Source organism: Neoarius graeffei, chromosome 7, assembly GCF_027579695.1.
Source record: "Neoarius graeffei isolate fNeoGra1 chromosome 7, fNeoGra1.pri, whole genome shotgun sequence".
Taxonomy (NCBI): Eukaryota; Metazoa; Chordata; class Actinopteri; order Siluriformes; family Ariidae; genus Neoarius; species Neoarius graeffei.
The window spans coordinates 39,648,234-39,661,375 of NC_083575.1; the positions used below are offsets into that span (position 1 = coordinate 39,648,234).

Here is a 13,142-nt window from a genome sequence, read left to right on the forward strand (position 1 = left end):
AATAAAGACTCACTGTCATCACAGCACTGGCTTTTGTACTAACGAACACTGTAATTTTGACGTATTTGCCGTCGTCTTGGTTGCTGCTGCTTTTTTGTGGACCATGGGAGGAAGAATGATGGGAGGAAGAATGATGGGAGAGGAGGATGAGAAATCGGAAGAAATAGAACTGGCCCAAACAGGATTGGGCTTTTAGTTCTAGTTAATTTTCTAACTTAAGAGACAAGTAGAGTTGTCACAGCGTTGACTGTAAAAGCAAAATAATCATAATTTCAGTGTGCTGTGATACCATTGTGGAGGGGAAAAAAAAAACCTAAGAAATGAGTGGATTAATGTGGTTCTTTTGTCTGATCAGTTGTTTGGCGAACCAGTAATGTAAAAAATCATCTCTTATAAATTAAACGTAAACAGTTGCGCATAGTGGAAAATAAGTGCCAGCAAACCTCTCTCTCTCTTTCTCTCACACACATTTTATATATGGGTCTGTCTCAGAAACTGGGTACTGTGGGGGTGCCCCACTAAATATACTCACAGTCAATAAACTATACGGTTTTGAATGGTGATGTTGGTTTTAATTTGAAATAAAATGATGAAAGAAATAATACAGATAAAACTAAATCTTTGATGTGAATATTCAGAATTTGGCAAAAATTCTGCAAATTTGTGGAAAAATGGCGGCTTGATCTGGGACATGATAAATGGTTGACTACATCGCATTCCCTTAAAAAGGTTGTAGTCCACTGAAAAGTCTACAGTTATCACTAATTGTATTTTAAGTTGTAACTTTATACACCTAAGGATTGGTGCGCTCACAGAATAATCATAACCGTAATAAAACATCATGCAAAATATTTGATCACCGTTGTTACTCCATTTTCTGCAGACCCGAAACCAATACGATCGTGTGCTTTGATTTAAACAGAAAGCCTCAGGGTCAAGGTCACGACCTCACCAAAAGTAGTAACTTAAAATCACTACGCCATATAAAAATTTAATTATAAATCTGCGATTTAGTTTTTTTAAAACGAAAGCTGAAAGTTAGGTATAGAATATGTTTCTTACAGAATATGTTACGATGGTAGCTGGTCTTGTATGAATTTCTGAGCTATAAAATGAGTTGTGGTCTATTTTTTACCGTAGCGTGTTATTTGTGTGCGGGGAAGGACACACATTAACAATCTGCACGTGTAGAATGGAATTTCCCACTCTGACAGTTAGAAGTTGATCGTGCTTCCATTTGCGGTCTTTCTGTTACGCGAGTGATCTGTTCGGACGTTATCACTGAAAAGGAGAGTTTTGACAGTTTTATTTTGTTTTAGTCTTGCAGTATAAGGCAATAGAATGTTTCTTTTTCATCTTACTTTCATATTTCGTAGTGTTTGCGTATTTTTGGCCAATATTTTGCAACCATGGTCAATTTAGATCGAACTTTTGATAGACTCTACGGCCAGTCATTTTGCCCCGTCCCCGCTCCATCCGGTGCGATAGTGATGTCCCGTTGCTCGCGCGCCGCAGCAGAGACCCGCGCGACCTTCAGCCAGTGAAGTCGCTGTTCTTTTACCACCGCCGTTATTCTCATCTTTCCGGTGTGTTCTTGATTTTTCTATTGTCCCCTATTTCGTCACATCAAATACCCAAAATGTATCATATTATTCATATTTAAGTGAATAATCAATTCAGTCATCATAACTTGGCATTTTTAGCCCAAGCAATCAAAAAGAGGAAATTTATTCAATATTTTCACTCATCTGTGAAGGAGGGGCTTTAATTCATGATGTAGTTATTTTATATGAAAATCAATTTTACAAAAACATTTGAATTGTAATCAAAAAATTTTTCCACAGTGGAGGCCAGATAAAGCAAGATGCTATCTTTATTCTTATTAAACATGACAAAAGAAACATTGAGTGTTGGGTAAATGCAAAAAAAGTAAAATTAGAAAATTTATTTTTTGACCATAAATGTCCCAAGTGAGAGACCAGTTTCTGAGACGGACCTATATATATATATATATATATATATATATATATATATATATATATATATATATATATTACATTACACATACATACATGCGCGCACACTCTTTTTTTCTATCCACGTTCACTGGATATGAGTAAGCGCATGCTCTGATTGGCTACCCCACTACTAGACTGTCAGCTCATATACCATGAGTAGAGAAAAAACAAAATGGCGGAGCATGTTGCTGAACCAACGGAGGACGAAATAAAACTCTACTAGAAAACAAAACCCCCCAAAAATACAAAAAAAGTAACAAAATATGGAATAAAAGTATTTGATATCATTTTAATTTTTCAAGAATTATTATTATAGCATTTTTCGCAAATTGCTATTGTCATTTCGCTGGTTTGTTTACATTCTAAGCGGAAATTATTTTGTCGGATGTTTTGTATAAAGTTTTTATTTATCAAATTTGCAAAAAATACAAATAAAAATACTCTCTCAAAATCCAGTGAATGTGGATAGAAAAAAACCCAGTTATTCCTCTCAATCTCGCCGTACATGGCTTCTAGACGACTCGGCGCTATGCACCTCATTGGCTATCAGCTCATGTACAACTCGATTTTGTGGAAAAACTGTTAAATATGTATTTGTGTGAATGATATCAGACATAGGTGGCACGGTGGTGTAGTGGTTAGCGCTGTCGCCTCACAGCAAGAAGGTCCGGGTTCGAGCCCCGTGGCCGGCGAGGGCCTTTCTGTGTGGAGTTTGCATGTTCTCCCCGTGCCCGCGTGGGTTTCCTCCGGGTGCTCCGGTTTCCCCCACAGTCCAAAGACATGCAGGTTAGGTTAACTGGCGACTCTAAATTGACCGTAGGTGTGAATGTGAGTGTGAATGGTTGTCTGTGTCTATGTGTCAGCCCTGTGATGACCTGGCGACTTGTCCAGGGTGTACCCCGCCTTTCGCTCGTAGTCAGCTGGGATAGGCTCCAGCTTGCCCGCGACCCTGTAGAACAGGATAAAGCGGCTACAGATAATGAGATGAGATAAGATATCAGACATAACCAATCAGTCCTGCTAGCCTTATCCAAGAGTGCCAGTGCTCCTACCATGCTTGAGCTGGTACCAAAACTATACCTTTGTAAATTAAACTGGAGGCTAATGGGGAAAAATGAGCAGGTGAGTCCACACAAACAGCAGTGGCCTTTAGTGTGCATGACTACGTACATGATTGGCCACATGCTCAAGGCACATACATGAAGAGAGCATGTGATGTCAACCTAATTGCAGAGAGTGTAAATATCTGCATATGAACAAAGACAAAACATCTCGAAAAGTAAAAAGAGACAACTATGATGATGTAAAGGTAGCAGACACTAAGCATCCTGCCCCTCCCAACTGAACAAGTTGTGAGAGCCTCCCTACACTAAACAATACACACCAACACTTTCTGTCTGGGCTCAGTGCTTTTGCATTTTCTAAATAAAACAGGTGCATGATAACAGAAAATTGAAACATCCCCACAATCACGCATGCACCCACTCACTCAAATACACAGAGATTGCTTAGTACAAGGAGGATACTCTCGATGGCCTTCTCATTCCCATCAGATAGCAGCACTTCCTTCACATCAGCACAAACGGCAATCTGGGGGGGGGATAAAGAGAGAGATGAAAACTAAGGAATTGAAACACAACAAAACACAAAACAAAACACTCCCCTTATACATACAGATACACACCCCTTGGCATTCTAAAATCCCCTTCGCTGCATGGAGAACACTCTTTCTGTGTCTCTCCCTCCCCTGTTCTCTCTCCCTCCATCTCCGCTCATCCCTCCTCTTCTGTCTCTTGGCCCGTTTTTTCATTTTACGTCTGCATTATTTTAATCATTCAATCAAATCAGTCAATACTTTTATCATTCCCCGTGGCTGGGAGCCCTCTATCTTGCTATCACTCTGTTGGGTAATTGCATTGTGACAGGAGATGATGGCGAGCACCGAGCCTTTCATTTGCAGCGTGGTGTTTATCAGGTGGGGCCATCGCGCTCCACTGTCACTCCGCACTCGGCTCGCCAGGCCTGCCTGATGCCCTTCATATAACTTTGCACTGCGCTGCCTCTGCTTTTGTTCTTGCAGTCTTTTCCCCTTTCTTTGTTACCGTGTATTTTTTTTTTATCCGTAATGTACTTTCATCCTAGTGGACGTCTTTATCAGAAGGATGGGTGTTTGAAGAGGAATTGTGTCCAGGGGTGGGGTCAGGTGGATTTGACGGTGTGTGTGTTTGTGGAAAGATGTGATATATATATATATTTTTAATATTGCAGACTTTCTTGGGATATCAAAGTAAATCTAGATTTTTTTTTATGTGTAGTGCTATGTGTATTCTATGTGTGAGAGACAGAGAGAGATGAGTGAGATCACACTACGGAAATCACAGATCCTTCAAATGCCAGTAAAAGGTCACATAATGGGCTGTGCAACAAGCAGTCACAAGCTCAAAAACATCTACTAGCATGCATTTTGAGTGTGGCCTTCACTGTAAATCTGAACTAGACAAGAGCAGAAAAATACTGCATCCAGATGTTTCCTTGGAAATTTTGCTCTCTCTCTCTCTCTCTCTCTCTCTCTGTGTCTCACACTGAGAAGCATGTCAAAGAATTATGCACCAGCAGCTGGCCACACAGGCACCAAGGCCCAAGGGCTCGGAACCAGCCACACGAAAGGAACATGGCATATGGAATGAAGAGCAGACAACTGAGGGATGAAAAGGAAGCACAGGACACGGAGGAGTGAAGTCTTTCCAGTGGTGCTGTCTAATGTCACAGTTCAGGGGTATTGAGTGGTCAGGACAAACAGAGGCAGGTCTTATGAAGACAAGCTCGATCAGCTCTATAGCATCTTGCTCTGGAGAACCATCCGTAGGCCCCCACTCACCCTCCCTCCAAGGACATGCGTGTGGTTATGCATATGCATGTGTGTGTGTGCATGCTTGTGTGTAATGCTCATGTGGAATCAGTCCATTGCGCTGCGGTTGATGAGGCGAAAATGCCAGTGCATTTGAACTCATTTCACGATCCTTACAATGTGCCTGTGTTTGGGTATCCAAGCTGAAATCGCCCATTTGCCTGTGATTGGGTTTTGTGTGTGTGCCTGCGCATCAAACATCTTTCACTTACCATGAGCCCAGCAAGACATGTCATCCCTCCACCTAATTCACACACAGAGGAACCCCTGTAAAAGAGAGACAGCACAGAGAGAGAGAGAGAGAGAGAGAGAGAGAGAGAGAGAGAGAGAGAGAGAGAGAGAGAGAGAATGTGACTATTGAGCATTTACAATAACTCTAATTAATGGTGCAATAACTCTCTGTAGGGGGGTGCCATTGACTGGAATGCAATTCCACTGGGCTCATTGATTCTCTCTCTGTCTCTCAGGAACTGGTCTAAATAATTACATGTTGCATATGATCAAATCTGAACATAAATGAAGCATATACTATTTTCAGTAACAACTTGGGTATTTATCAGTTCCATTTTTGTTCTTTCTATGTGATCAAATGTCTGGGTAGAGGCGTGTAAATCATCTACCATTTTAACTAAATATGCCTTGCAGTTAAATCATCAACCTTATTATCAATATTTTCAATGCCATCAGTAATAATAATAATAATAATAACAACATTACAAAGATGTCCAGTGTAAATCAGACAAGCTTGCAGTACTTGAGTCCAGGACTCGTGACTTGACTTGGACTCGAGCACTGATGACTTGGACTCGTGCATTAAGTGCATTCGGACTCGTAAACTGGAGAAAATCAGAATTTTATCCTTATTTTTTCTAACATGCCATAATAATTTGGCGTAAGATATTTATATCTACATTAATTTTTATACTAATTTTATGCAAGAGAATGCACATTCACCTGTTCATACGTCATGTTCAGGAACAAACTAATGTTAACGGTGCTAAAATGCCTGGAGAGAACGCCCCTAGGATTGTCTGCTTTGCTTATACAGACTTCTCGTCAGGGCTTTGAACCAGAATTTTTTTCCTATTGGTTCGTTCCGAACAGAAACGGAATTTTAACGTTTCCGGTTTTGGGTTCCACCATTAAATAGACGTTCCCGAACCGGTTAGAACAAAAAAATTTCATTCCCGGAACGGTTAATTACGTTCCCTGTCAGCTGTTTAACAAATGGCTATAAAATTATGTCTCTGTCTCATCCAGCTTAAGCCAAATGTAGGCTAATTCTATTACAACCTTCATTAAATAAGACAAGAAATAATTCAAAACAATTATTATTTCAAATGTTGGCGATTTGGATTCTCAGTATGTCTTCCCATCTACACAAACAGAAAAAGTGCCAAAAATGAAAGATAATTCGTTTAGTGTGTTACCAAAGGCTAGTCAGGCCCTATGCATTGATAGGCTAACAGAGGTTAACGTCATTTAATGTTCGCGAGCCTCTCATTACCGTGGACAAATATATTGATATCGTGTTTGAAATTGACGTTTTCGAATAACGATAGACTGCAATATTTACCTCTTATTTAAGATGTGGAGACGTGATAGTAGTCCACCCTCCCGCTCTCTCCATTCAGTCAGCGAACGTCACACAGGAAGTGAACCCCAGCGGGTCATAGAAACTTGCGCAGGAGAAGAATGACTTTTTTTATTTGTAGGCTACGGAAACTTTGAGGAACGAAATAAAAACTGGTATTAACCGGTTACCATTATTTTTAATAAGCGTTTCTGTTCCGGAACATAAAAAATAATAAAGTTTCTGGTTTCGTTTCTGTTCCATGTGAAATAGAAAAAGTTCCCAGTTTTCGTTTTCGTTCCTTGAACCGGTTCAAAGCCCTGCTTCTCGTGCAGTGGGAAAAAAAAAAAAATCCACTGCTATGTGTTCCATATGTAGAAGAACTATCGAGGAGACGACGGGGACAACCTCGAACTTCAATCGTCATTTGGAAAGACTCCACCCAGAGAAGTGAGTGACACGCTATGTTCATTGCTCTGTTGATAGCTGGGCTTGCTGAGTGATGAACTAGCTAGTGTTAACCCTCTCATGTTATTTGCTCTGTTGATAGTGGGCGGGGCTTGCTGAGCGATGAATAAGCTTTTTATCTGTAGCCTATTCACTAAAATGGGGCAGTCGAGCAGTAACGTTAGTCCAACACAGTAGCAGAGACGGTTTCACATAAAAGCAGCAACAGCCACCGTCAAATGGTGCGGTTGGAGTCTTGTTCTTGGACTCGACTCAAAATTTTCTTTAACAACTTGGACTTGAACACTGGGGACTCGAGACTGGACTCAAACTTGAGGTTTAGTGACTCGACTACAACATTGAAATCAGATAAATCAGAGGTGTATTATATGGATATTATATATAAACAAAGAACTGGTTTCCATTGTGGTCAATGCTGATTTTGTTGCATTGAGACGGAGACCAGGTTGCATGTCTTTACTGACTCTTAAAAGTTATGCCTGTTTCTACTAGCCACTTTTTCAGTTCGATCTGATTGTACACCTTTGATGAGTAAGGACTATTATTTCCGAAGGCATGTATATTACCAACATCAGTTACGATGCACTTTATATCTAGCTTTTTGTGCTTTACACAGCTATACACACACATATATACATACATCCGACTGCAGAATGACAGTCAGACTGTGCTGTGCGTCTCACTTGTCTTCGCTGTGTAATATATAAACTTGGCAAGACTCGGAAAAGAGGATAAAAGGCAGATTGTTGCAAGAAGTGCAATTAAAAATTTAATGTGCACAAAGCTGCTCATATGAGCTGCACCAGGGACAAAAAGCCAGTGACAGGTAGCTATTTGGCTGTATAGTGGGCGAGTGGAGAGAAAGAAGCATAAACTGCAGCGATTGAGTGGAGAAATGGAAGCATGCCGTAACTTGGCTGGTTTTTTTTTTTTAAATAAATGTCTCTTTCTGTCTCTTCTGCTCTGCTTCATAATCTGCTCACTCTGTTTTTATGGGGAGTGCTTCAGAAGAGCTCCACCAGGTAGTGCCAAGATGAAAGATCTGGTTGATCTCACACACTCTGTGGTTGGTAGAAGACAGCAACTGGACTTGCTTGATGATTCTTGAAAATGTTTCACCTCTCATCCGAAAGGCTTCCTCAGTTCTGTCTGACTAATAAGGAGTATCAGGTATTTATCCTCTCATGGATCATCATAGAATCCCAATCAGAATTCTGATGGCTGCATTGTAGGTGGCTGATAAAAGATGTCTTAGGCCCTGTCCACACGGCAACGGATTCAGGTGAATCTGATATCATTGTTTATCGTTTCGGCCTGGTGTCCACACGGCACCGGCATTTTGGGTGCCCCAAAACTAAATCTTTTGAGAACGGGTTCCAGAGTGGAAAGATCTGGCAACGGCGCCATTGTGAAGTCATCTGGATGAGTAGAACGGATTTGTTTACGATGACGTCACAACCACATGTGCTTCACGCCGGGTAGAAGTGTAACGAACTCGATGCGAGTTGTCAACAAATCCTATAACTTGGTTCATGAAACGCGCTTACAAAATATTTTCACTGTGAATATTTATTGTGTAATGGTGCAAAGTGAGAGAGAGAGAGAGAGAGAGAGAGAGAGAGAGAATAGCCCTTAGGGCAGAGTCAATCCCGCCAGCAAAAATAGGGGAAAAAAGGAGCGATCTCACCTCTTCAGATGTTGGTTTAAGTCCTACAATACATTCCTCAAAAAGGGCGTAGAAGAACAAATTAATCCATCAACGTGTAGCATTCAATTTATTCCGGACCATTAAAGACGCCGCCTTCCGCATAGAATCATGCGTCATCCTCACCGCCATATTGGATGGGTCAAAGCGGAGAATAAAGATGCCTCATTCATGTGCTGCGTTTAACTGTACCAAGAGGTTTACCGTCCAAACGAGATCACATGGGATTACCTTTCACAGGTGAGACTGGAAAAATACTTTTCATTGTATTTGGTCATTATAACGTAATTTTACGAACAGATTTTTCTGACTTTGTGGCTAATATGAAGTCTTACAGCGCACCTAGAGGTGCGGCATGTGTATTGCATCGTTTTCAGCAAGCGTCGTGTTGCCATATGTACCTGATATTTTACTGATCCGTTGCCCATGTGGACGCGATATATATATATTTTTAATCTCGTTGCCGTTGTCGTGTGGATGTAGCCTTAGACACCCACCTCTGTTCAGTGATGGTCGTTCCAGGTTGACAAAAATGAACGATCCTCTCTGGCTAAAATGTCTGCCAGTTTTCTGGAAGTCCTCTCATACTCCCGTACCAGTCGAAGGGAACTCATCCCAAAGTGCGTAGAAACATGTCTGTGAAGATTCTCAGTCATCCAGGTACATAGTAATCTGTGGTTAGTAGAAGAGAGCAACTGGACTTGCTTGATGATTCTTGAAAACGTATCACCTAAAGGTGACATCTTTTATCAGTCACCTACAATGCAGCCATCAGAATTCTGATTCGGATTCTATGATGATCCATGAGAGGATAAATACCTGATACTCCCTATTAGACAGACAGAACTGAGGAAGCCTTTCGGATGAGAGGTGAAACGTTTTCAAGAATCATCAAGCAAGTCCAGTTGCTCCCTTCTACCAACCACAGATTACTATGTACGGTACCTGGATGACTGAGAATCTTCACAAACATCTCACACACTCACTGCGAGATATTAGGGGAGTCATGAAGTAAAAGAGCAGCAAATGTATCAACTGAGTTTTTACATGGTATTATGGGCTCTGCCTTAAGAGCCCACACACACACACACACACACACACACACACACACACGGAGCAGTGAAAGGGCTCAGCACTCTGTGCTGTATGCCCAGTTGACCTTCAGCTTGAGGCTGGGTGATCGATAAGCCTCTCTTCCCCTCCTCTGCCTCTTGAATGTAAAAACAGGAAATCAAAGGCTTGCCTTGAGTGCAGATCAAAAAGTGTTCCTCGCATCTCTGTCAAATGGGCTGAGCCAGAGGGGAGGAGGCAGGGGGTGGGGGGGATGTGGAGGGAGGAAAGCAAGTGGGAAGGTTAAGACACTCACGTAAACATATGCCGATTCTTCAGACAGTAGTAGGCCATCACCTCTTCAGAGGGCCAAACACCTGAGAGAGAAAAGAGAAGCGAGGGGAAGAAAGAGAGAAACAGAAACAGGTAAGAGACCAAACATGGAAACACTGAGTGGCAAAAGACAAGTTTGCTCTGCTCTGACACAACCAGACCAGGAGTAGATACGATGACAACACAACCAGCTCATCAGATCAACATACTGTAAATGGAATGCAAATTCATTCCAGTAAATGAACACGTACATTTCCACTCCAGGAAGTCCTTCACATCGAGAACGACAATACCATCCTAGAATGATGCGTCTGCCATGGTGTGAGGATTTTACTTTTCAACGCTGTTCGCAATTTCTGCATTTTCATAATATAATGAGAGACCTGCAAGATGATATACAGCTCACGTGATTCCGAACTGTAAATATAGTTGCTCTTGAAAATTCTCATGTCACGGCACATGGAACTGTATGACAACGGCAAAGAAACTAGTGTATGTTTGCTACTTCATTACGCGCAGCTTACACCTACATTCCACAACCCAAACAATATCTGATCAGTGGTGGTCTGACTAGTGGTCCATTTCCATTAATGGATGAGGCAAGAGCTGGTGTGAAAAACTGTAGAGCAATTAGCAAGCTAGAGTCAGTAACTGTAATATAATATAATTATACATACAGGCCACTTTTTCCATGGAATAAAGAACTCGACACCAACGGCGTCGATGGGGATGCCTCCGCCTGGTAGACTACACGCCTTATTAAGTTGTGATTTGGGGATGGACATTTGACCTCACAGTAATCTTGACCTGGTGAAATTACTTGTATCAGCCTTGGAGATATTGTGTTCACGAAGTTTTCGGACAGACATTTGACCTCACAGTGACCTTGACCTTAGACCTTTTGATCTCAAAATCTAATCAGTTCATGTTTGTTCCCAAATGGTGAAAGTTTGGTGAAATTCCTTTCATTAGTCTTTGAGATATCGTGTTCACAAGGTTTCGGGACGGACGGATGCACGCACGCACGGATGCAGGGACAGATGGACAACCCGAAAACGCAATGCATCCTGCACCTTATGGTGGCGGAGGCATAAAAAACATAAAAAAAGGTAGAACTCGACGCCAACAACGTCGATGGGGATGCCTCCACCTGGTAGACTACACGCCTTATTAAAGGAAAAGGCAACTTTTGTACAAAACCAGGTGTGTAATAGGAGAAAAACATATACGTAATCAATTCCGTTAATTTTTTCCATTATATATCGAACATGAAAAAATATTTTTAACTTTGAAATCATGAATTGACACAGAGGAGTCAAAGTTGGAGGAGTCAGCCATTTTGAGATTGTGGGCAACTATAAACCAATCAGAATCTTTCGTTAATGCGCCTCCCTCTGATCTGTGACATCACTGTGCCCATGAAAACAGTGTTTACAAGCAGATCACTGTGATTAGGAGTCCCGGCGGGTGGCTTGTATTCGATTCGTTTATATCCCGACCTTGTCAGCTGTCAGATTTATGTTCATGGACCCGGTAAGCTGGTAAATAATATATATATTTTTTTTCTTTACCAAATTCTAACAGAAAACGAGAGTGCCCGAAAGGGAAAACCGAGCCGAGCCGCTTCACGCATGCGCAGTAGGCTTGGTAGGACAAATCCAAATCGGAGTCATTCAGGATTCAGCCATGTTTTTGCTCCGTGTTTTTACTCAACCAAAGTTATACAGTATTATGAGCTTTAAGTTGCATAAATAAAACCATTTGGTGAAACTTTGAAGAAGCGATTGTACTGGTTTTTTACCTTATTACCATGAAGCACTGAAGAGTTCTTTTCAGTGGTGGGCCGCATGACGTCACGCAGTAGATCAATATGGCGGAACGCATCTTCGCTGAGCTCAGCGCAAGCCCATATTATTAAAAGTTAAAAAAGATACTGTTATGCGGTCTGTTCTTTCTCTATAAATTCCATGATCGATTACTTTATATATTTATCTAGCTATTTGTGATGATTTTGTACAAAAGTTGCCTTATCCTTTAAGTTGTGATTTGGGGATGGACATTTGACCTCACAGTAATCTTGACCTGGTGAAATTACTTGTATTAGCCTTGGAGATATTGTGTTCACAAGGTTTTCGGACAGAGATTTGACCTCACAGTGACCTTGACTTTAAACCTTTTGATCTCAAAATCTAATCAGTTTATCTTTGTCCCCAAATGCACAAATGGTGAAAAGTTTGGTGAAATTCCTTTCATTTGCCTTGGAGATATTGTGTTCACAAGGTTTCAGGACGGACGGACACACGCACGTATGCATGCATGGACGGACAACCCGAAAACATAATGCCTCCTGCACCTTACGGTGGCGGAGGCATAAAAACATGTATTCTATTCCCTTCCTAGTGAGTTTATTGATGGCATGCAATATTATCATATCGCTTATCCTCCATGCATTACACCACTCTCCCCAATGGAGAATGAGCATGCAATATTGTTATAATATTGCATGTTGTCAAGACAACACGACGTCATACATTGGAGCTCATGTGAAGATCCAATGACAACATTTTTCTGCTACGCATGCGCACAATCATTTCTTTGTCGGACGGGCGAGCGAGAAGACGAGGCTAATCCAGTGCTCAGTTTAAGCACTAAATAAATAAACTGAAAACTGAAACTAAAGATGCACTGAACACCCGAAAGGCTACCAAAACGTCGTTATATATTCTTCACACATATTTACAAGAGAAAAATGGACCAACGGACATCAAAAAACTGGAAAAGAGACACGCTGGAGATGTAAAACTTCCACGTTAGTGAGTGACTGACAGTTTGTACACAAACATGGCCGCGAGGTTTGCGTCGCTAAAAGTGTAAGATTTAACGAGAAAGACGCGCTGAAAACCCAAAAGGCGACCAAAACGTCACTGGATATTCTTCACGCATATTTACAAGAGATAAACATACCAAAGGACATCAAAAAACTGGAAAAGAGAGCAATAGTGGAAATATTGTCAAAGTTCTACTTGGAGGTGAGTAAAAGTGACAGAGACTTTTACAGGAGGACTTCACTCATGGACTTCACTCAGC

General features: G+C 41.3%; 1 protein-coding gene across 2 annotated transcripts in view; it reads right to left on the minus strand.

Annotated features, from left to right (window-relative positions):
- Positions 1–13,142, minus strand: part of camkmt (calmodulin-lysine N-methyltransferase) — a 246,140-nt gene that overhangs the window by 39,234 nt on the left and 193,764 nt on the right. For both annotated transcript variants that reach the window (XR_009655047.1, XM_060925612.1), the window contains exons 4-6: positions 10,039–10,099; positions 5,139–5,193; positions 3,545–3,608 (exon numbers count right to left, since the gene is read on the minus strand). Coding sequence is in view for 1 of the 2 variants with exons in the window: in XM_060925612.1 (XP_060781595.1) it covers positions 3,545–3,608; positions 5,139–5,193; positions 10,039–10,099 (180 nt within the window). In the remaining variant the exon portion in view is untranslated. The remainder of the gene's footprint in view (positions 1–3,544; positions 3,609–5,138; positions 5,194–10,038; positions 10,100–13,142) is intronic.